General features: G+C 40.1%; 1 protein-coding gene across 1 annotated transcript in view; it reads left to right on the top strand.

Moving 5' to 3' along the window:
* LOC128652582 (mucin-2) overlaps positions 1 to 22,360 on the top strand; it is an 87,361-nt gene that overhangs the window by 5,653 nt on the left and 59,348 nt on the right. The window contains exons 3-4 of the mRNA XM_053705513.1: positions 6,132 to 6,287; positions 16,459 to 16,512. Of these exons, the coding sequence (XP_053561488.1) occupies positions 6,132 to 6,287; positions 16,459 to 16,512 (210 nt within the window). The remainder of the gene's footprint in view (positions 1 to 6,131; positions 6,288 to 16,458; positions 16,513 to 22,360) is intronic.

The following is a 22,360-nucleotide window of genomic DNA, read 5'->3' as shown; positions in this document are numbered from 1 at the left end:
GATTGTTTGTGAATGAATGTCAATATGTCATGTATAGTTTGTAGAAGGCATGGCATGACAGCACAGTACAGTGTATGTATGTATGTATATATATATATATATATATATATATATATATATATATATATATATCTATCTCTATCTCCTGTATTAGGCTATAATGTGTGAATAAGGAGATCGATCAGTGTGATACAGTAAGAGTGAGAATTCTATTTTTCCCCCAGACATGTGTTGTGTTAATCTCTATTGGACCTGTTTATCTGAGTAGGGGAAAACTTGATTTTTTTTATTTTTATTTATTTTAGATATATAGATATATATCTGGGATACCTGTTTTAGGTTAACTAGGCCATGAAATAATCTTTTATTCTAATTTATGTTTTAGTTTTAATTTGCATTGAACATTTTGTTAACTTGTATTTAATGTTAATTAACTCGAGCATGGGCATATTAAAGTGAAAGTAAAGTAAGGCTATTCGTTATCCAGATGTAATAAATAGATTACAAATAAACCTCACTTTAATTCATCAATTTCTTCAGATCGTTTTCTAAATACGTTTTTGTTTGCCAAAGTCACTCGACGTTCCTCCACCCGCATACATTTTTTTTTCCCACTTAGCTGTGACGAATCCAGTGATATCTAACTGGTTCCCCCAGTGGCGTCCAAATCGGTTCATTATCCGCCCCCTGATTTCAATGCTCATGCGGCTAACTCTGAGTGCCATCTCTCTTGAAACCCGTTCATGATAGCCGCATGCAAATTTAATTAAAAGGGAATCCTATACTTGCGTCACAGCATTCACACTGAGCCAGTGATCGGACGAATAGAGCTTAGTACTGCAAATGCGCATAAATTAGTGGATCGTAAACGAGCATGCTTGAGGACTAATATGGCGGGTGGGACAGCTGGCAATAGTTAGAACCATAAATCCAGAAGAAAGCTAGGGGGTGTAGGAACGTTGCGAGAGGTTAGATTGCAATAATATAAATATGTATAAAAAAAAGTTAAGATAAAAAAAAAAAGTTAGCGACTACACTAAATTAGAATAGATGAAACCATAGCCATATTCATATATAATTAAATTTACTTTCACTTTAATTGTTTAACCTGTTATTTTTCTTTCTGGCCACCATGAGGTTATATTATGGTTTTGTGAACATATATCATGTACAATCATAAAAATTTCTTGGTCATAAATTGTCTGGCTCTTAAATTTTGAACAAATTTTGTTGAGTCTTTGCTTTTTGCATCAGCCTAAACGTTCTGCAGTATTTTGTCTTATTGGCCCTTCATATATGACAGATTTTTAAAGATAAAAATTCAGTCCATATTTTCCGGTACACAGCTAGAGGATTAATCACCAATTTTAATAATCTTAGTTGGGGTTTAAAACCACACTTATAAAATCCTTAAAGTTAAAGAAGAGGTAGGTTATGTCGCTAAGGAGTGAGCAGAAGTTTGGAAGATGGTTTTCATTTTTTTAAAAGCATATTTGTAAGAATTAAAATCTCCTCAGCCTGCAATAAGCATTTACAGCAATATTGACTGTGTTTTTAAAGGGCTGTTATAGGTTTTTCTTTTGTATAAGAGGGAATTTAACAATGTATTAGTCAGAAATTTTGGTTCATTTTATAAATATAACTTTATAGGGCCATGATACCCAAATATTGAAACACTTGAAAGTGATGCAGCATTGCTGTAAAAAGCTGACTAGAAAATATCACCTGAACATCTCTATGTAAAAAAGAAAGATATTTTACCTCAAAAATTCCTCCATAGCCACATCCCATTGTCAAGGACTTCTAAGTAGCAAACCAGTATGTCTGTCCCGGGACAGCTAAGGGAGTGAGCTTACGTGCACACATCTTATTTCCCTATTCAGTTTAAGGAGGTTTACTATGAAATCTCATGAGATCACAGTAAAGGAGTTCATGACCTCAGCACTGCTGATTGGCTGCTGTTCATTTCTTTTTTTTTTTTTTTTACCTGCAGCTGAAGTGTGTGTGTGTATGTGTATATATATGTATGTGTATATATATATATATATATATATATATATATATATATATATATATATATATATATATATATATATATATATATATATTATTATTTTTTTTTTAATTTTTTTTTTTAACACAGAACTTACTCTGCTGAGCTGAGGAAATTGTGAGGTAAAATATCTTCCTTTTTTACATAGAGATGCTCAGGTGATATTTTCCTGTCAGATTTTTACAGTTATACTGCATCGGTTTCAAGCGATTTAGCATATGAGTATTATTTTAAAGGGACACTAAACTCAAATTCTCAGCAAGAGACCAAAAAAATTGATAATAGGAGTAAATTAGAAAGTTGCTTAAAATTGCACGCTCTATCTGAATCATGGAAGAAAAAAATTGGGTTTATTGGGGCCATGCTCAAAGGGACATGAAACCCACACCTTTTCTTTCAAATTTGCTTCATTCTTTTGGTATAATTTGATGAAGGAGCAGCAATGCACTACTGGTTTCTAACTGAACACATGAGCCAATGACAATCAGTATGTGTGTATGTATGTGTGTGTGTATATATATATATATATATATTTTTGTGTAGCGCTGGGTACGATGATAGGGGTATACAATGACAAAGATTTGTGATAAAATACAAAACATAACAAAACTAAAACAAATCTGGCACAGGAGGAAGAGGGCCCTGCTCCGGAAAGCTCACAGCCTTTAGGTTTAGGGTGCAGAGACATAAGGTTGGGGTAGCTTGTTACATCGGTTGTATTTGGAGCAGTGAGTCAGGCAGTTCAGGTATTAGTTTGGTTCGGATGCGGGATGGAGGAGAGATGGTAAGCCTCTCTGAATAGGTGGGTTTTCAAGGATCGTCTGAAGCTATACAAGGTTGGCGACAGTCTAATGGAGCGGGGTAGAGAGTTCCAGAGGACAGGAGCAGCACGTGCAAAGTCTTGGAGGCGGGAGTGGGACGTAGAGATAACAGGAGTGTAGAGACGTAGGTCAGAGGTTGATCGAAGAGGACGGGATGGGGAATATTTCACGATGAGAGAGGAAATATAGTTGGGAGTTAGACTGTTGAGTGCTTTGTAGGTTAGGGCTAATACTTTAAATTGTATTCTGGAGTGTACGGGGAGCCAGTGTAGAGACTGGCAGAGCGGAGCAGCTAATGTAGATCGTCAACTTAGGTGGATGAGTCTAGTAGAAGCATTCATAATTGATTGGAGGGAGGAGAGGCGGTGTTTTGGAAGGCCATTTAGGAGTAGATTGCAATAATCAATGCGTGACAGGATGAGGGAATTGTTGTTTTTTTTTCAGTAAGGAAGGAACCAATTCTGGAAATGTTGCGTAGGTGTGAACGGCAGGATTTGGTAAGCGTTTGTATATTTTGGTTGAATGTGAGTTCTGAGTCTAGTGTGACCCCAAGGCAGCGGACCTGGGGTGAGGTGTTGAGAATAGAGTCTCCAACCATCAGAGAAATGTCAGGTGTCGGATGTCTTGAAGAGGGGGGGGATAAGAAGCAGCTCAGTTTTGGACAGATTGAGTTGGAAGTAGTGTGACATCCAAGAGAACATTGCAGAGAGGCAGTCAGAAATCTGGTTGAGTAAAGAGGGAGAGATATCAGGAGAGGAAAGATGGATTTGGGTATCATCAGCATATAGGTGGTACTGGAATCCAAAGGAGGCTATAAGTTTTCCAAGGCAGGATGTATAAAGAGAGAAAAGCAAGGGGCCCAAGACAGAGCCTTGCGGTACTCCAACTGAGAGAGGCATAGGATCACAAGATATGTTGTTAAAAGAAACTGAAAACGAGCGGTTTGAAAGATATGATGCAAACCCAGGAGAGGGCTGTGTCTCGGATGCCAAATTAATGTAGTATTTTTAGGAGGAGAGGATAGTCAACTGTGTCAAAAGCTGCGGACAGGTCAAGAAGAATTAGAAAGGAGTAATGGCCTTTTGCTTTGGCTGATAACAGGTCATTTGTTACTTTAGCAAGAGCGGTTTCTGTTGAGTGTTTAGGGCGGAAACCAGATTGTAGTGGATCAAGTAAGGAGTTAGTTGTGAGAAATTGAGTTAGCCGATTATAGACTAGTCGTTCCAATAATTTTGAAGCAAAGGGAAGTAAGGAGACCGGTCGATTGGTATGATTGACACATGCTTGAATGTGTCAGGAAATGTGCCAGCAGTGAGAGATTAGTTAAAGAGATGAGTTAGGGTAGGTGTTAGTGAAGCAGAGAGAGAATAAGTCGTGAAGGAATAGGGTCAAGTGGGCAGGTTGTGAGATGAGCCAAGGATAGGAGTGCAGAGACTTCTTCCTCTGTTACAGGAGGGAAGTAGCATATATTTTTGTTAATAGAAGGGGTGGGTAGGATCGCTGGGTTTGCGAGGTGCAGATCTCTTTTGTAATGGTGTCAATTTTTTTTTTTTTTGAAGTGATCAATAATTTATTATTTATTTAAAATTATATATATTTATTTTGCTCCTGAACTTACTTAGATAAACCTTTCAGCAAAGGATAACAAGAGAAGGAAGCAAATTAAATATAAGGAAGCAAATTTGAAAGTTGTTTAAAATTGCATGCTCTATCTGAATCCTGAAAGAGAAAATATTTGGGTTTCATGTCTCTAGGTAGTTTTTTATTTTACCCACTAGTACTGCCTGTCCCGTTGACATGTACAATGCACTGCCAAGCCTCTGTTCATTATTCCTTGAATATACCAAGTGTATGCCTGCTGCACTTCCCAGTGAAATTCATTATCAGACCTACAACTTGCCTTGTTTACTATGGGCAGAGTATGTTCCTAAGCCTCTGCTGAAACTGTCTTGATGTAGTAAAGACAGGTTGTGCATGTAGGGGCTTGCAAGTGTGTGCTTTACATATTAATGGACAGCGTTGAGGGTCCTTTGTAGAAATGGGGTGGGCGTGTAATTAATATATAAATATATATATATTTGTTTTTTTTCTTAAAGTCTTTTAAATTGAATGCCGAGTATACTTTCTGAAAAAGCGTGATCAGGTGCCCAGTCTAACACTGCATGTTAGATAATAAAATGCCACATTGGACAAGTTGCATGATAGCTAGCTGCATAATAGTAATGACATGAGAGAATTTGATATGAGCTGTAGTACATTTCAGATTCACTTTTTTTGCAGTATGTTTGCATTTGGAAAAATACTTCTGAGAAGTTATCACAAGCTTTATGGCAACTAGTTTCTAGTTGCCAGCACTCACAGCAAGCTCAGGCATCTGGCGTGACTGCACGCAGCACAAGAAACCTATGCATTTCACATTCACTTGTATGTGGGTTTAATTTGACGTCAACATAACTTGTTTCCATCCATCTTAGTATGGGAATATCCAACGTGTGACTTCAGTACAAAATAGGCTTTTTTAACTTTTGTGGTTTGAAGTGTTTTTTTCCTCTAATAAAGGTGTGTTGCTATAATTTCTCTTAACCCACACTTGACACTCCTTTGTGTTTTGTTCTCCTGTATACAATTCCTCCTCCTTAAAGGGACATTAAACTTTTTTTTTTTTTAATATGCAATCTGAAATGTTAAAAAAAAATTCTCCCCTGATCCTGTTGACTTCTGAAATTTGTGAGATTTCCAGCTCCTGTTAGAAGCAGAAATTGACACTGCAGATGTACACTGGTATACTTCAGTCATTGGTTGTTTGTCCTAGCAGTTAAAACATATTATTTTTTTTTTTTTTTTTTGTTTTTTTTTTTAATATAGTGCTGCATCTTATTCTTCGGTTAATCTTTGCATTGAATAGATCATTCTATATATCATTTATTTACTGTTTGATGTCCCTTTAAAAGACAGTATTGTACGGTTTTATTTCACCAGCGCATACTGCATAGTATGCAATACCTTGCTTTCTCTTCAAGGCATAGGTGTGCTCTTCAGATTGCAATATGGGGTTACAAAATAAATAAAAAAATAAAAAAAAGATGACGCATTGTTTAAAACTACAGGTTGCCTCCCCATCCACCATAATTTTGGTATGCATTGGTGAAATAAAAGATTGAGGTCCCTTTTTAAGTTCTCATGTGTGTGACTCTTAAGCGTGTGGTTACGGGAATAATAGCGTGGAGTCGCATATTCACTTGCTGCTGCTGTTTCAGTAACTTCTCCCTCATCCTCTGGGGAGGAGCATGTTGCTCCTGCAGAAGAAGTGGTGGCAGCGGAGGAGAAAAAGTCTGTTCTCCACAATCCTGAAGTGACAAGTGAGGCTTCTCTGACGGAGACGGCACAGTCTGAGGCCGTTCAGGAGCAGTCAGGTAGGTCTCAACTTGCAGTAAAACAATGGTTTAGAACATGCTAGTACTTCAGCAAGTGAATAAACCTCTGCATCCATGAATAATCATAGAAATTTACCAACTTTCTGAACCTTAAAGGTAGAAAGGTTTCCATAATTAAAATCAACTAGGTGTTCATTGAATTTTGTAAAACTTTTTAATTTTTTATTTCAAATGGTAATTTAACATTGCTCCAAAATACCTGCAGATTTAAATCTTACTTTATTTTTAAATATTTTAAACTGATTCTGTGAAGCTGTTAGAGCAAGCTGGTTTTAGCCTCTTGAGAAAGTACACAACACCAATTACTGTGACATTCTTCATCGTACTTTAGTAGAATTTTCTGATATAATTCTATAGTAAACCCACAATGCGTAGTACACTGTCTATATTTTGTTTTTTATTGAATTAAACAAAATATTGTTGTTGAAAGGTACAGAGTCATTTCTTATTTTGCTAACAAAATGAAATTATAAAATGTTACATAGTGATTCCAGTCATTCAGTCTAAGGCAATATAATACATGTACAAAGGAAAGAGTTAGAAAAGGGAGGGATAACTATCTAATTCAGCATAGGTATCATATTACAGAAATGTTAATATTGTCCCCAAATCAACAGTGTAGGTTATTTAACAATATATATATATTCTTCCCACAAAAAACATAGTGAGAATCATCTAAGTTTAGTTCAGTATTTTCTTCTTAAATGGAAAGAGTCCACAGCTGCATTCATTACTGTTGGGATTTCAGAACCTGGCCACCAGGAGGCGGCAGACACCCCAGCCAAAGGCTTAAATACTCCTCCCACTTCCCTCATCCCCCAGTCATTCTTTGCCTTTCGTCCCAGGAGGTTGGCAGAGAAGTGTCAGATTTTCAATCGTCTCTTATGGAGGGTAGTACTCTTCGACATGAGACAGGAGTTTTAAGTAATCCTGTCAGCCCCTCAGTGAGGGCATGGATGAAAGTTAGAGTCCGGAGATGCAGGGAGAGTCTTTCTGCAAGACCATCCTAACTCATATTAACAGCTCCACAAGTAATTGGCGTTGACGAGTTTCGCTGCCTGCTTTCTTCTATCAAGTCCATGGCGGAGGCGATGCTATCAGTCACACTTGAAGGGCCGTGTTCCTGTTCCACAGCGTAGATTCCGGTAAGATCGTTTCATTTTACTTCAGAAATGTACTGTATTATGTTTCCCGAGGGGCTACCACCTCGCGGGTCTCAATTATGTATCAGGGTCTCAGTGAGACTCCTTTAGTATCTTGGAATCAAGGGTAATATCTCCTGAGGGGGGTTATTGAACAGGGGGGGTTAATAATGTTTGTTATTAAACTTACTTATGCATTGTTTTTTTAGGCTCATGATTTTCAAGCTGCGCAGCCTTTTGGTTGGGTGCACTTTTTTGGATTATACGGCTCACCTCGTGGCCGGGGTGGTCATGTGTTTTGCTTTTCATTTCCGTGTTCCTGACTGTGTGGCGACAGAGAAATTCTGGTCCGCTGGTGTCTGGTACATAGGAGGTGGTGAGTGCCCCAGCCACAGGGGGTGTCAGGTGCCGTTTAGATTTTTTTATCTGGTCTATTCTTGTATCAATATCCTAGTTATGGAGGAATCTGATTTTGCGGAGACGGTCGTCTCTGTTTTATTTTCTACTCCTTGGGCTGAATGCATTTTGGCCAGGATAATACTAGCCTACCAGTTATGTTCTGAATGCTGTATTAGAGTTCTCAATTCCTCCGGATCGGGGGATCAAGGGGCAGCTGAGCCATCTGCCTCTGGGGGTTCTGTCCCCCCGAGTGGCGAGTTCCCTTAAACATTCTCTTACTATGCTTGCAGGTGACCCAGACTTTGCTTATCCTTCGGAAGGTGGCTTGTTTCCCCCGGGGGTTTCGGCACAATGTCACATGTCCATAATCTTGGCGCTGGCGAATTACAGCTTCCAGAGGGTTGCTTAAGATACTATTCATGTTCTGGTTTCCGGGGCTCTTCAGGCATGGGGCCTTTTCAGCTTTTTGGGGGAACGACTATCCCTGAGTCTACAGGGGGGTCAACCTTTGGGGCCGGAGGCATCTTTTGCTCTGGTGGGGGTATGCTGTGCTTTTCTATATAGACTGGGCCTTCGTGTCTTATTGAGGCATGTGTTGGTGTCGGTAACAGAGCCCATCGTGGATGGGTTGGAGAATCCTCAGTCGTCTTCTGAATAGCCTTCAGCATTAGATATAAGGGGATGTCGAATCTTTTTATAGTCTTGTTAGTTGTGTATCGTCCAGCTTTTGAGCTTGGAAAAACAGGGTCCCTTTTGGGCTGGCTGTTTTTTTTTCGTAGGCGATACCCTAAGGGGTGCCTGCTTTTATTTTATCAGATTAGTATGATATTTTATTTTGTTAAAACTCATGTTATATTTTCCTTGAAAAATAAATTTCTGGAATTGATACTCGCGATAATTATTTTGCTATGTTACTTCTGAGGAAATTGGTTCTAGGACATGTTTATTCCTATGTTGACCGTTGCTCTCCCCCGTTCAGGGAGATTTATATGCGGCCTTGACAGTAATGGCCCTGGTTTCAGGTTGGTCCTGATTGGGTTCTGTTAACTTCTGTCGTGAGGCCTAGTTCAGTCACGCTTGGTCCGGTTTTGGCGCAAAGTCCTCAGCTTTGTTCTCTTGTTTTCAGCGGCTGGGGCTCGTGCGACAGCTAGCTCAACGTGCTAATGCACCGTGGCTACTCTGTACTATCGCAAGCAGAGGGTCGCAGTTGGTTCCCCGGCAAGGCCTACTCAGCCTTTCCTCCTTTCGAGGTTGATAAAATGAGCAGCGCATTGAGCCCCTTTTTAAAGGGGCTTTGCCGTGCTTCACTAGTACACTCCTATTTTAAAGTTCCGCTGTGACTCTCTCTGATGTAGACGACATCCTGTCAGGACTGGAGTGTTTCTCTCCCGTGTGGGTTAAAGGAATGTAGGACTTGGTTCCTTTTGTCCCGCGGTTTGCCCTTGGAGTTTTTTAGTGTCCTTGGACGGTTCCTGTTGATCTCCTCCTTGAGTTGAGACTTTAAGACTTTGTCCGTTTTCTTGTGGCTTGTCCTAAGGGAGTTATCCGTTCCATTTCTGGGACGATGGGCTGCGTTGTCTCCTTTTCCATGTGGAGACCAGCCTTTGCTTGAGTGTTTTTTGGCCTCAAGGTTTCTCCCTGCTTGTGGTCCTGTGGCTGTTTCTGTGTCTTCGGGCTCTGGCGTTGTATGTCTTTTAACGCCTTAGCTCCTTTGGAGCGTTGGATGTCGGCAATGGGGGGTCTCTTCCTTGGGTCGGGACTTGTGAGTTATTCTCGTTATCCGGGTTGATCTGGATATTGCATTGATATCTCCCTGTAGGTCTGGTTTTTATATCAGACGGTTAAGTTCTCGGTTATTGTTTTAAACAATTGGGGGGCTCGTACCTCTCCACCATGGTGCTTCCGGTTGCTGAGTCTTTTCTCAGCATTTTCCCTTGTGGATCCTGTTGCGGGTTGTTACCGGTCTTTTAGGCTCTGTGGCTGATTCAGGGTTCCCTAGTTCCAAGGAACTTGGGCTATGACCTTTTAGTTTATTTGCCTGGTCATGTTTGGCCAGGTTTTCTGAGTGCCAATGTTGATTGGGCTTGACATACAAATTTATGGTCTGTTTTGCTTGGTCAGCTTGCTGTAGTAACCTTATGGATTCACTGCTCTGCAGGCGAATGGGTTTGCAGTGTCTCTGCTGCAACTATTGCACATTGAATGTGTGTTAGCAAGCTCATTTTTTAGGGGGATTCCTTCCAAGTTTGTTTGAGGTTGGAGATTTGATCTCTCCTTTCACCTGTGGCTTCGTCTCTTGAGGGCAGGTGTTTTGCCTTTCTGGCCCCATCCTTTTTCTTAGGGTGGGGGCTTATTCTCCTCTTTATGTAGGTGTGGTCCCTTTCTTGGGGATTCTCCTGGATCAGGAGAATGGAATTGAGAGCTTAACCTTCAGAGAGGAGTGTTTCTCTGGGTTGTTTCGTTCCATCTGGAGTCTTGCTGGCTCAGTGTTGACTATGTTGGGCCCTTTGCTAGATTCCTTTGGGTCTACGGCCTTGTCTGTTCCTAAGGAGTCGGGTTGGCACCCGTGCTCTGTTGGGATGGAGCTGGCCATTCTTCTGCTCGTTTTTGAGCTGGTGTGGGTTCTTCTGTTCCCCTGGTTTAGACCTGCCGATGCTTGGGCTAGCCCGGTTGGGAGTAGGTACTGAGATGCGTTTTCATCTTCAGGATCTAAGTTGGCATAGTGGCAAGCTCCCTGGGCTTGCAAGCAGATGGTCCAGGGTTCCAATCCACCTTTGAGTTCTGGTTGTAATCTCATTCTTGGGGGTGCATTGGGCCTCGTTGAGGTTTTGTGCTTCCCCTTTTGGAGACCTATGTGTAGGTCTGGCGGCTTAGATTGCCTAGAGCGTGCTCTATGCGTGGGAGTTATTATTATTATTATTATTATTATTATTATTATTTATATATATATATTTTTTTTATTTTATTTTTTTTGCAATCTGTTCTCTTGCTGGCTGCTTGTTACTTCTCAGCAAGTATTCTTTCTGTGTCATCCTGAGATGGCTGCGTGTTTCACGTTCCTTGGTGTTGGAATACTTTAGTAGTCTACGTTCTAAAGACGATGTGAGGACTCAGTCTTCAGTTGTCTTTCGGTGCTTTGCACGATGTTGAGTTTTCTCTGTTCCGATGCCCGGTCCTAAACCTCTGGTTTCTGCTTGAGCATAGCCTCCCCTTGTTTGTCAGGACCCATTTGGGTCTTTGTGAGCTGCGTTCGCTATTGGAGGTTTTCCTTCTATCAATTTTGTGGTGACCTTCGGTTCTTCCTTGCCCTATCCCTTTGGGAGTTTATGCTGGTGTTCCCTTTGTTAGTGAGGGGTGTGTGGTGAGGGACTGTTTGGCGACGGTGTATCCTGGAGGACTGTTGGCTCAGTTGAGTCTGTTTTTGCGGTCTCTAGCTAGGCTTCTGGGCTATCTGTGGGTCCTTGTCCTTGTGGTGTTTTTTTTTTGTTTTTTGTTTTCTCGGCTTTGGACGAAGCAGGGTTTTAGTTGGGTAGTGGTTTCAGGCTTGGTGCCCTCAGAATGGGCCGCCTTTTGTTCCCTCCCATCTTGGCATTTAGTGTCCTCTGTGGCTTGGATGTTTTCCTAAAAGTAATTAATGCAGCTGTGGACTCTTTCCATTTAAGAAGAAAAATTTTAAATTATGCTTACCTGATTTTATTATGTGGGGCGTCGTTATTTATTCTTCTGGCACCTTTTATCCTGATATTTCTTCTACTGTTCCTTGTTCCTCGGCAGAATGACTGGGGGATGAGGGAAGTGGGAGGAGGATTTAAGCCTTTGGCTGGAGTGTCTTTGCCTCCTGGTGGCCAGGTTCTAAATTCCCAAAAGTAACAAATGCAGCTGTGGACTCTCTCCGTCAGAAGAAAAGAAAATTATCAGCTAAGCATTATTTAAGTTTTTGCGCTATTGATCATGTTACTTAGTAGAATGAGCCTAAAGATACATTTTGATTATAGGGGGTTGATTTATAAAGAAATATTAAAGGATTCAGTTCAATCTGTAATGAGAGAGCTGTTTCAATTTGAATAGTGGACCACCAAATGTGGAGCTGCATTCCTTTTTTATTTACAGCCTCTCCAGCAGGATGTCGCAACTGTTTTGTAAATCTGTCCCAATCTGGAGGTTGTGATGTACCATCTACATAAAAATGTTAAGTTAATTTCCATGAGTGACATGAAAGACGAGGATTTACTCATTTGCTGGAAAATTCACTTCCAATCCTTTATAGGGATAGGACGCTCCAATTCCTCTTACCATTTTGTAGTGTAAGATGGCAACACTATTGAGTGACAATTTATAGGTGATAGAAAGTTTACATTTTGAACACAAGGAAATATAGCACAGATTTGCAAATGCCATAATGTCATGAGATATATTTTTTATATGGTTGGTTAGAGATAAAGTGGGACTGTTGGGAGATGGCTATTCCAATGATTAAAGGGATACTAAACCCAATTTTTTTTTTTTTCATGATTTAGATAGAGCATGCAATTTTAAGCAACTTTATACTTTACTTTTATTTTTTATTTTTTCTCTTGCTATCTTTATTTGAGAAAGAAGGCATCTAAGCTAAGGAGCCAGCCTTTTTTGGTTCAGACGTTGGACAGCACTTGGGTTGTGCTTGCTGACTGGACAGCACCAATAAACAAGTTGTGAACCAAAAATGGGCCGGCTTCTAAACTTACATTCTTGCTTTTCAAATAAAGATAGAAAGAGAATGAATAAATTGCTAATAGGAGTAAATTAGAAAGTTGCTTAAAATTGCATGCTCTATCTGAATCATGAAAGAAAAAATTTGGGTTCAGTGTCCCTTTAAATATCGGATGTACTGCTATTTCCGTTCGGGATAATAGGTTGCCATTTTGGAAGAGTTTTAGTGGGAAAGTTGGGTTATTAATTATACAGTATACCATCCTTATTGGAAACTTTAGAATTTCCCCTCAAAACACTACAAAAAAAGCTATATTGTGATGTTTCAAGAATATTACTTTTTTGTCTGCTGCCCCTGAGCCTCTTGTCTGTAAGATGCTGTATAAACCTAGCTTAGCATTTTGTGCAGCTGTCTAATGACCTCAACATATTACTACATTTAACATAGGAGTCCTATTTGGCCTGCAGGGCAGTGACCTTTTGTTTTTATTTCAAAATGTCAGATTTGATGGAAGGTGTCTGTAAATAAAATGTATATCTAATTTTAAGAATGAGACACTATTGTAATGATAGCTGGTTCAATCGTATGCCCTCAGCTAATCTTGTGTGTGTGAATAAGCTTAGTCTGAACAATAATTGTTCAATGGCAATGTTCCCCTCTACACAGTTCACTGAACTGTACAAAACCTCCTTTGTAGTTTACAGCATGCTGCTTTTTTCCCCCCTTTGTGCTTGGTTTTAAAACAAACGTAAAGAAAGAAGTCCAAAGCTTTACTGTGACCTCATTGAAATGACCATAATGCATTTCAGCCATTCATGCTGCAAATATTCTGACAGTCCTTTTTTTTTCTTTGTGAAGCAGCTGGTTTTTGAGGTTCTTTTTGAGATGCAACTGAATTTACTGATCTACACTACTATTGAGCTAGCTTTTATGAACAAAGTTGTCTTCTCTTTGACTAAATGTCTCATGTTTCCCCTACATGACAGATTCGATTCAGTTTTAAATACCTTAAAGGTATAGGAAACCCAATTTTTTTTCTTATGATTCAGATGCAATTTTAAACTTTCTAATTTATTCATCACATTTTTCTTCTTTCTCTTGGTATCTTGATTTGAAAAGCAGGAATGTAAGCTTAGGAGCTGGACCATGTTTGGTTCAGAACCTGGGTAGTGCTTGCTGATTGGCGGCTAAATGTAGAGAACATAGAAAAATTGGATAACAGGAGTAAATTAGAACGTTGCTTAAAATTGCATGCTCTATCTGAATCGTGAAAGAAAACATTTGGGTTTCATATCCCTTTTTTAATATAGGTGAATCAATCAGTGATTCAACCCAGTATATCTGGCCTCTTTAGTGAGACAGTCAAGTCACAATTTAAAATTGCATGCTCTATCTGGATCATGAAAGTTTAACAACTTTCCAATCTAAACCTAGGTAGGCTCAAATTGATTAAACTATTAAAGGCTGCCTGTTATCTCTGTACATTTTGACAGTTTTTCACTTGGACAGTGCTAGTTAGTGTGTCATAAATAAGCACAACCTTATCTAAATGAGTCAGCACTGATTGGCTAAAATGTAAGTCAAAAGAACTGAGATAAGGGACACTCTGCTGAGACTTACATACTGTACAAGGTAAAAAGTGTGTTAATATAACTGTTGGTTATGTAAAACTGGGAATGGGTAAAGAGTATTTTTAAACAAACATTTTCAAGTAGACTGTCCCTTTTTAAGGGACAGTAAATGTTGGGGAAAATGTTACGTAATTCTGCACTATGTGCAGAATTATGTAACATGACAATAGCCTTATTTTCACTATATATCATTTTACAGTAATAGCTTTTTTTTATTGTTTTGATATTTAACTACTGGACGAATATGGAGATCTTATCTTGTTGTCCCTATTCAATACCTCTGATTGCAATTCTTCTTCTTAAAGGGACAGTCTACACCAGAATTTTTATTGTTTAAATTAAGATAGATATTCCCTCTATTGCCCATTCCCTAGTTTTGCACAACAGACGGTTATTTAAATAAACTTTTTACCTCTTTGATTACCTTGTATCTAAGCCTCTGCAGACTGCCCCCTTATTTCAGTTCTTTTGACAGACATCCATTATAGCCAATCAGAGCTGGCTCACCTGAACTCCACGTGCGTGAGCAGTGTTATCTATATGACACACATGAACCAACACCCTCTAGTGGTGAAAAACGGTAAAAATGCCCTGAGAGAAAAGGCAGCCTTCAAGGGCTTAGAAATTAGCATATGAACCTCCTAGGTTTAGCTTTCAGCTAAGAATACCAAGAGAACAGAGCAAACTTGGTGATAAAAGTACATTGGAAACAGTGACGTGCAGTGACGTCAGAGGCTGGTGAGGCAGTGGCAGGATACGCCTTCATTCTTTAGATATCCTTTGTTGAAGAAATAGCAATGCACATGGGTGAGCCAATCACATGAGGTATCTATGTGCAGCCACCAATCAGCAGCTACTGAGCATATTTAGATATTATTTTCAACAAAGGACATCAAAATAATGATGAAAATTAGATATTAGATGTAAATTGGAAAGTTATTTAAATTTGCATATGGGATTGATATGGGTTTCATGTCCCTTTAAATGGTGTCTTGGAAAACTGGTCAACTTAGTAAACATCTGATTTTAGTCTAAAAGGATTGTAACAGAAACTCTTGCCAGATAACACAATGCTTGCTCTTATTATGAGATCTAGAAATCCATGCCCATTAAAATATGTTTAAAATATACTTTTTACTTTAATGCTGCAAAATATGCTTATAGATTCTTTCATTACATGAGAGTCAGAGGGGGAGGAAGAGAGACAGAGAGAGAAAGAGACCATGGGGGAGAACAACACATAAGGAGAGAGATGGATAGATAGAGACACACACAATGGGGGGGGGGGAGAGGGACCACAGCATTTTAAAGTAATAAAACAGCAGAGCTACAGAGTTCAGAAAATGAGTCTATAATTTAGTGTACAGTACAGAGGCAAGCTGCTAAGTTAGTGGGTGTTAAGTTTGAGTAAACAAAATACAAAAACGATCCTTTGCTGTAAAAGAGTAAAAAAAAACACTAAACCACATTCTTTAAATTATCATTTTCACTAACAGAATCCCTATCAGTAAAATCTTACTTTAATAAGATGTGGGTGAAACACTGCTCTCTGTGCCTCTCGTGCTCTGGAAGGATTCAGGAAGTGACAGTGGCCCATTCCACTGCACTTAGAGGGGAAGAACAGAACTCTCTTTTTCACTTTAGCAAAGCTGGCAGCTTCACAGGACAGCAACAAAATAATGAAAGTAGTTTTTTTCCGTTTTTGTTTTGTTTTATATGATTTAACATCCAGCCCCAACCCTAAGTTCCACTTACTAATGCCTCTCGCTGGATTGGTTCAGCCCAAATAGGACTGCCTCAAATAAGCAGTTAATGGGCCATGCAATGATCTTAACCACTTGCATCCAGTAGATGGCGCAGCATGTTGTGTAATGGTGGGCAGACCTGCTTGTGCCTCTTCATTGCACAACATATAGCTGTGAGAAAAAAAAATGCTGGGAAAAAAAAATTAACATTTTTTTTTTTAAAGCCAATAAAAAAATATATATTTTTGCCCATATGAGAGGTGAAGCACTGCCTCACCTGCCTCTAGTGACTGCACATCACTGATTGGAAAATTGTTTAAAATTACATTCTCTATCATTCTGAATCATGAAAGTTTATTTTGGACTAGAGTGTCCATTTACTTGCAATGTAGCTACAGACCTGTTTAGATACAATATATATGTATTGAAAATTGTCTAAGAACCATTTGTCACTGTTACAGATATCTTATTTTAAAGGGCATTGAGTAAAATTTAGTACATAGTGTACAGGAATTAAATGATACATTGTCGCTTTATATTCAGCTCCAGATGCTTGTTTGTCTACTGTTCCTGAACATCCTGTACCTCAAGTTCCAGGTACGCAATATGCTTGTTGTGTGCCTTACTAACAGTGTGCAGAGTCAAGTAGAAAGTGCATGTTTAAATTTATTGCAGTTCAACTTGTAGTACCTTTTCCTGCTTAACATAGATCACAGCTTGGATAATTTTTGTTTGAAAACTAAATTGTATAATTTGTGTTTTACAAGAACTTGGTGCATACAGTTAATGGATGTAAATTAGCCTTGATCTTTTAGGATTTTTTTTTGTAGCATGTTAATTGTTGCTTCTAGTGGTGTGTGTGTGTGTGTATATATACGTTGCTACAATGTTAAGTAGTGAGTGTACAGCCTGTATAACAGTGCAAATTTGCTGTCCCCCTCAAAATAACACACAGCCATTAATGTCTAAACTGTTGGCAACAAAAGTCTCTACACCCCTAAGGTTAATTGTTTATTTGCATTGCTGTGCAAAGTTACTAAGGCTATATGATACTACTGTAAAAATGTCGTTGTTTACTGCTTTTTTTACACTGTTTTGCAGAATTTGTGCAGCTTTTTTTCTCAAAGGCACAGTACTGTTTTATTTCTAAGTGTTATTTACTTTGATTACAGTGTTTTCCAAGCTTGCTTGTTGCATTACTAGCCTGTCTAACATTTCTGACACCAAGGAACATCCTTGTTCAATATGTTTGGAAGCCATTGTGGTACCCCCTCTTAGAATGTGTCCCAATTGTACTGATATGTCTATAAACTATAAAGAACATATATTAGCACTTAAAAATAGAGCAATAGATGATTCTCAGTCAGAAGTAAATGAGGGTTTAGCATCTAGCTCTCCCCAAGTGTCACAACCAGTAACACCCGCACAAGTGACGCCAAGTACCTTTAGTGCGTCAAATTCATTTATTTTACGAGACATGGCAACAGTTATGAATACAACCCTCACAGAGGTTTTATCCTGACTGCCTGGTTTTCAAGGAAAGCGGGACAGCTCTGGGTTAAGGAAAAATTCTGAGCAGTCTGACGCTTTAGTAGCCGTATCTGATATGCCCTCAATGCTCTGAGGTAGGGGTGAGGGATTTGTTATCTGAGGGAGAAATTTCTGATTCAGGAAAGACGCTTCCTCAGACAGATTCTGATATGACGGCCTTTAAATTTAAGCTTGAACATCTCCGCTTATTGCTCAGGGAGGTATTTGAGGCTCAAGATGATTGTGATCCTATAGTGGTCCCAGAGAAATTGTGTAAGATGGACAAATACTTAGAGGTTCCTGTTTACACTGATGGTTTTTCCAGTCCCTAAGAGGATTGTGAATATTGTTACTAAGGAGTGGGATAGACCAGGTATTCCGTTCGCTCCCCCTCCTGTTTTTAAGAAAATGTTTCCCATATCTGACACCATGCGGGACTCGTGGCAGACAGTTCCTAAGATGGAGGGAGCTATTTCTACTTTCTAAGCGTACAACTATACCTATTGAAGTCAGTTGTGCTTTCAAAGATCCTGTGGATAAAAAATTCATCAAGGTTTTCTTCTTCAACCTATTGCGTGCATTGTTCCTGCAACTACTGCAGCCGCTTTCTGGTTTGAGGCTCTAGAAGAGGCTCTTCAGATGGAGACTCCATTAGAAGAAATTTTGGACAGAATTAAGGCCCTTAAATTGGCGAGTTCTTTTATTACAGATGCCGCTTTTCAACTGGCTAAATTAGCGGCAAAGAATTCAGGTTTTGCCATTTTAGCACGCAGGGCGTTATGGCTTAAATCCTGGTCTGCTGATGTGCCATCTAAAACTAAACTTTTGAACATCCCTTTCAAAGGAAAGACCCTATTCGGGCCTGAACTGAAAGATTATTTCAGACATCACTGGAGGGAAAGGTCATGCCCTCCCTCAGGATAGATCAAATAAGATGAGGACCAAACAAAATAATTTTCGTTCCTTTTGGAATTTCAAGAGTGGTCCCGCTTCAGCTTCCTCTGCTGCAAAGCAAGAGGAGAATTTTGCCCAATCCAAGTCAGTCTGGAGACCTAACCAGGCTTGGAAGGGTAAACAGGCCAAAAAGCCTGCAGCTGCCTCTAAGACAGCATGAAGGGGTAGCCCCCGATCCAGGACCGGATCTAGTAGGGGGCAGACTCTATTCGCTCAGGCTTGGGCAAGAGATGTTCACTATCCCTGGGTTTTAGAAATTGTGTCCCAGGGATATTTTCTGGAATTCAAAGGCTCTCTTCCAAGGGGGACTTTTCACATTTCTCGATTGTCTGTAAACAGACAAAGAGTGAGGCGTTCATACACTGTGTAGAAGACCTACATCCCATGGGGGTGATCCGCCCAGTCCCAAAAGAGGAACAGGGGCTAGGTTTTTACTCAAACCTGTTTGTGGTTTCCAAAAAAGAGGGAACTTTCAGATCAATCTTGGATCTCAACATTCTAAACAAGTTCCTCAAAGTTCCATCATTCAAGATCAATTCAAGTCTATTCTACCTCTGATCCATGAGGGTCAATATATGACCACCGTGGACTTAAAGGATGCGTATCTACACATCCCTATTCACAGAATTTTCACAAGGGTGCTAGGGTCCCTTCTGGCTGTTCTACAACCACGGGGCATAGCAGTGGCGCCTTATCTAGACCTCTTATTTCAGGCGTCAACTTTCCAGCTATCCAAGTCTCACACGGACATTGTGTTGGCTTTTCTGAGATCTCACGGGTGGACGGTGAGCATAAAAAAAGAGTTCTCTCTTCCCTCTTATAAGAGTTTCCTTCCTAAGGACTCTGATAGACTCGGTAGAAATGAAAATATTTCTGATGGCGGTCAGAAAATCAAAGCTCTTAACCACTTGCCGAGCTATTCATTCCATTCCTCGGCCATCAGTGGCTCAGTATATGGAGATAATCGGACTCATGGTAGCGGCAATGGACATAGTTCCTTTTGTCCGCCTACACCTCAGACCACTACATCTATGGATGCTCAAACAGTGGAATGGGGATTATGCAGATTTGTCTCCTCAACTGCATCTGGACCAGGAGACCAGAGATTCTCTTCTCTGGTGGTTGTCTCAGGACCACCTGTCTATGGGAATGTGTTTCTGCAGGCCAGAGTGGCTCATTGTAACGACAGATACCAGCCTGCTAGGCTGGGATGCAGTCTGGAACTCCCTGAAAGCCCAGGGCTTATGGTCTCGGGAGGAATCTCTTCTCCCGATAAATATTCTAGAACTGAGAGCGATATTCAATGCGCTTCAGGCGTGGCCTCAGCTTGCTGCGGCCAAATTCATCAGGTTTCAGTCGGACAACATCATGACTGTAGCTTATATCAATCATCAAGGAGGAACAAGGAGTTCTCTAGCGATGATGGAGGTAACCAAAATGATCCGATGGGCAGAGGATCACTCTTGTCATCTCTCAGCAATCCACATCCCAGGAGTAGAGAACTGGGAGGCGGATTTCCTAAGTCGTTAGACGTTTCATCTGGGGGAGTGGGAACTCCATCCGGAGGTATTTGCCCAGCTGATTCAGCTATGGGGCACACCAGAATTGGATCTGATGGCGTCCCGTCAGAATGCCAAACTTTGTCGTTTCGGGTCCCGGGATCCCAAGGCGGTACTGATAGATGCTCTAGCAGTGCCCTGGTCCTTCAATCTGGCCTATGTATTTCCTCTCCTATGTCTGGTTGCCAGAATAAAGCAGGAGAGAGCTTCGGTAATTCTGATAGCACCTGCATGGCCACGCAGGACTTGGTATGCAGACCTAGTTGAATGTCCTCGGTTCTACCATGGACTCTGCCAATGAGGCAGGACCTTTTAATCCAAGGTCTGTTCACGCATCCAAATCTAATTTCTCTGCGTCTGACTGCTTGGAGATTGAACGCCTGATTCTATCAAAGCGTGGTTTCTCTGAGACGGTCATTGATGCCCTGATTCAGGCTAGAAAGCCTGTCACCAGGAAGGTCTATCATAAGATTTGGCGCAAATATCTTTATTGGTGTGAATCCAAAGGTTACTCGTGGAGTAAGATTAGGATTCCTAGAATATTGTCTTTTCTCCAAGAAGGATTGGAGAAGGCATTATCAGCTAGTTCCTTTATAAGGACAAATATCTGCTTTGTCTATTCTTCTACACAAATGTCTGGCAGATGTCCCAGACGTTCGAGCATTTATTCAGGCTTTGGTCAGAATCAAGCCTGTATTTAAACCTGTTGCTCTGCCATGGAGCCTAAATTTAGTTCTTAAAGTTCTTCAAGGGGTTCCGTTTGAACCTATGCATTCCATGGATGTTAAGCTTCTATCTTGGAAAGTTTTTGTTTTTAGTAGCTATCTCTTCGGCTCGAAAAGTTTCTGAGCTATATGCTTTAGTGTGATTCCCCTTATCTTATTTTCCATGCAGATAAGGTGGTTTTGCGTACCAAACCTGGGTTTCTTCATATGGTTGTTTCTTATAAGAATATCAATCAAGAGATTGTTGTTCCTTCACTGTGTCCTACTCCTTCTTCAAAGAAGGAACGTCTGTTGCACAATCTTGATGTGGTTCGTGCTTTAAAGTTCTACTTACAAGCAACTAAAGATTTCCGTCAAACATCTTCATTGTTTGTTCTGGTAAGCGGAGAGGTCAGAAGGCGACTGCTACCTCTCTTTCCTTTTGGCTGAAAAGCATTATCTGTTTGGCTTATGAGACTGCTGGCCAACAGTCTCCTGAAAGAATTACTGCTCATTCTACTAGAGCTGTGGCTTCCACATGGCTTTTAAAAATGAGGCTTCTGTTGAACAGATTTGTAATGCGGCGACTTGGTCTTCGTTTCATACTTTTTTCCAAATTTGATACTTTTGCTTCTTCGGAGGCTATTTTTGGGAGACAGGTTCTACAAGCAGTGGTGCCTTCCCTTTAAGGTCCCTGTCTTGTCCCTCCCTTCATCCGTGTCCTAAAGCTTTAGTATTTGTATCCCACAAGTAAGGATGAATCCGTGGACTGGATACATCTTACAACAGAAAACATAATTTATGCTTACCTGATAAATGTATTTCTCTTGTGATGTATCGAGTCCACGGCCCGCCCTGTTTATTAAGACAGGCATATATTTTTATTTTTAACTTTCAGTCACCACTGCACCCTATAGTTTTTCCTTTTTCTTCCTAGCCTTTGGTCGAATGACTGGGGGATGGAGCTAAGGGGGGAGCTATATAGGCAGCTCTGCTTTGGGTGCTCTCTTTGCCACTTCCTGTAGGGGAGGAGAATATCCCACAAGTAAGGATGAATCCGTGGACTCGATACATCACAAGAGAAATACATTTATCAGGTAAGCATAAATTATGTCCCCCCCCCCCCCTTGTCGTTTTTCAGCCCAAATTGCTATCTCACCAGCCTCTGATGTGATTACAGTGCCTGCTGCTGAATTCACAGCACCAAGTATTATGATTGCTTGGAATAATTTATCAAAAACTTATCAGTTGTGTCTTATCATGCCTCTTTAAATATGTCTGTTGCTAAATATTTCTTCAGATGCCTAAATATATCACAATTTATAGAAATACATTGAAATTTTGGATGGATTGTTTTATTTTTATTTTTTTTAACTTTGTGACCTTTCAGCTGCAACCAGCTCCAGGTATTATTATTGTATAGAATCATTTATCAAAATTGTGGTGTCTTTATTCCCCCCCCCCCCCCCTTTTTCTTTCCTAGGATATGGTGAGTCCACGGCTTGAGTAATTACTGTTGGGAATATGGCCAGGAGGAGGCAAAGAGCACCACAGTTAAACTGTTAAAGGGACACTGAACCCAATTTTTTTTTCTTTCATGATTCAGAGCATGACATTTTATTCAACTTTCTAATTTACTCCTATTAATTTTTCTTCTTTCTTTTGCTATCTTTATTTTAAAAGCAGGAATGTAAATCT

This window comes from Bombina bombina, chromosome 3 (genome assembly GCF_027579735.1).
Source record: "Bombina bombina isolate aBomBom1 chromosome 3, aBomBom1.pri, whole genome shotgun sequence".
NCBI lineage: Eukaryota > Metazoa > Chordata > Amphibia > Anura > Bombinatoridae > Bombina > Bombina bombina.
The sequence above is the reverse complement of the archived record's forward strand: the minus strand, read 5'-3'. Positions and strand labels throughout refer to the sequence as shown.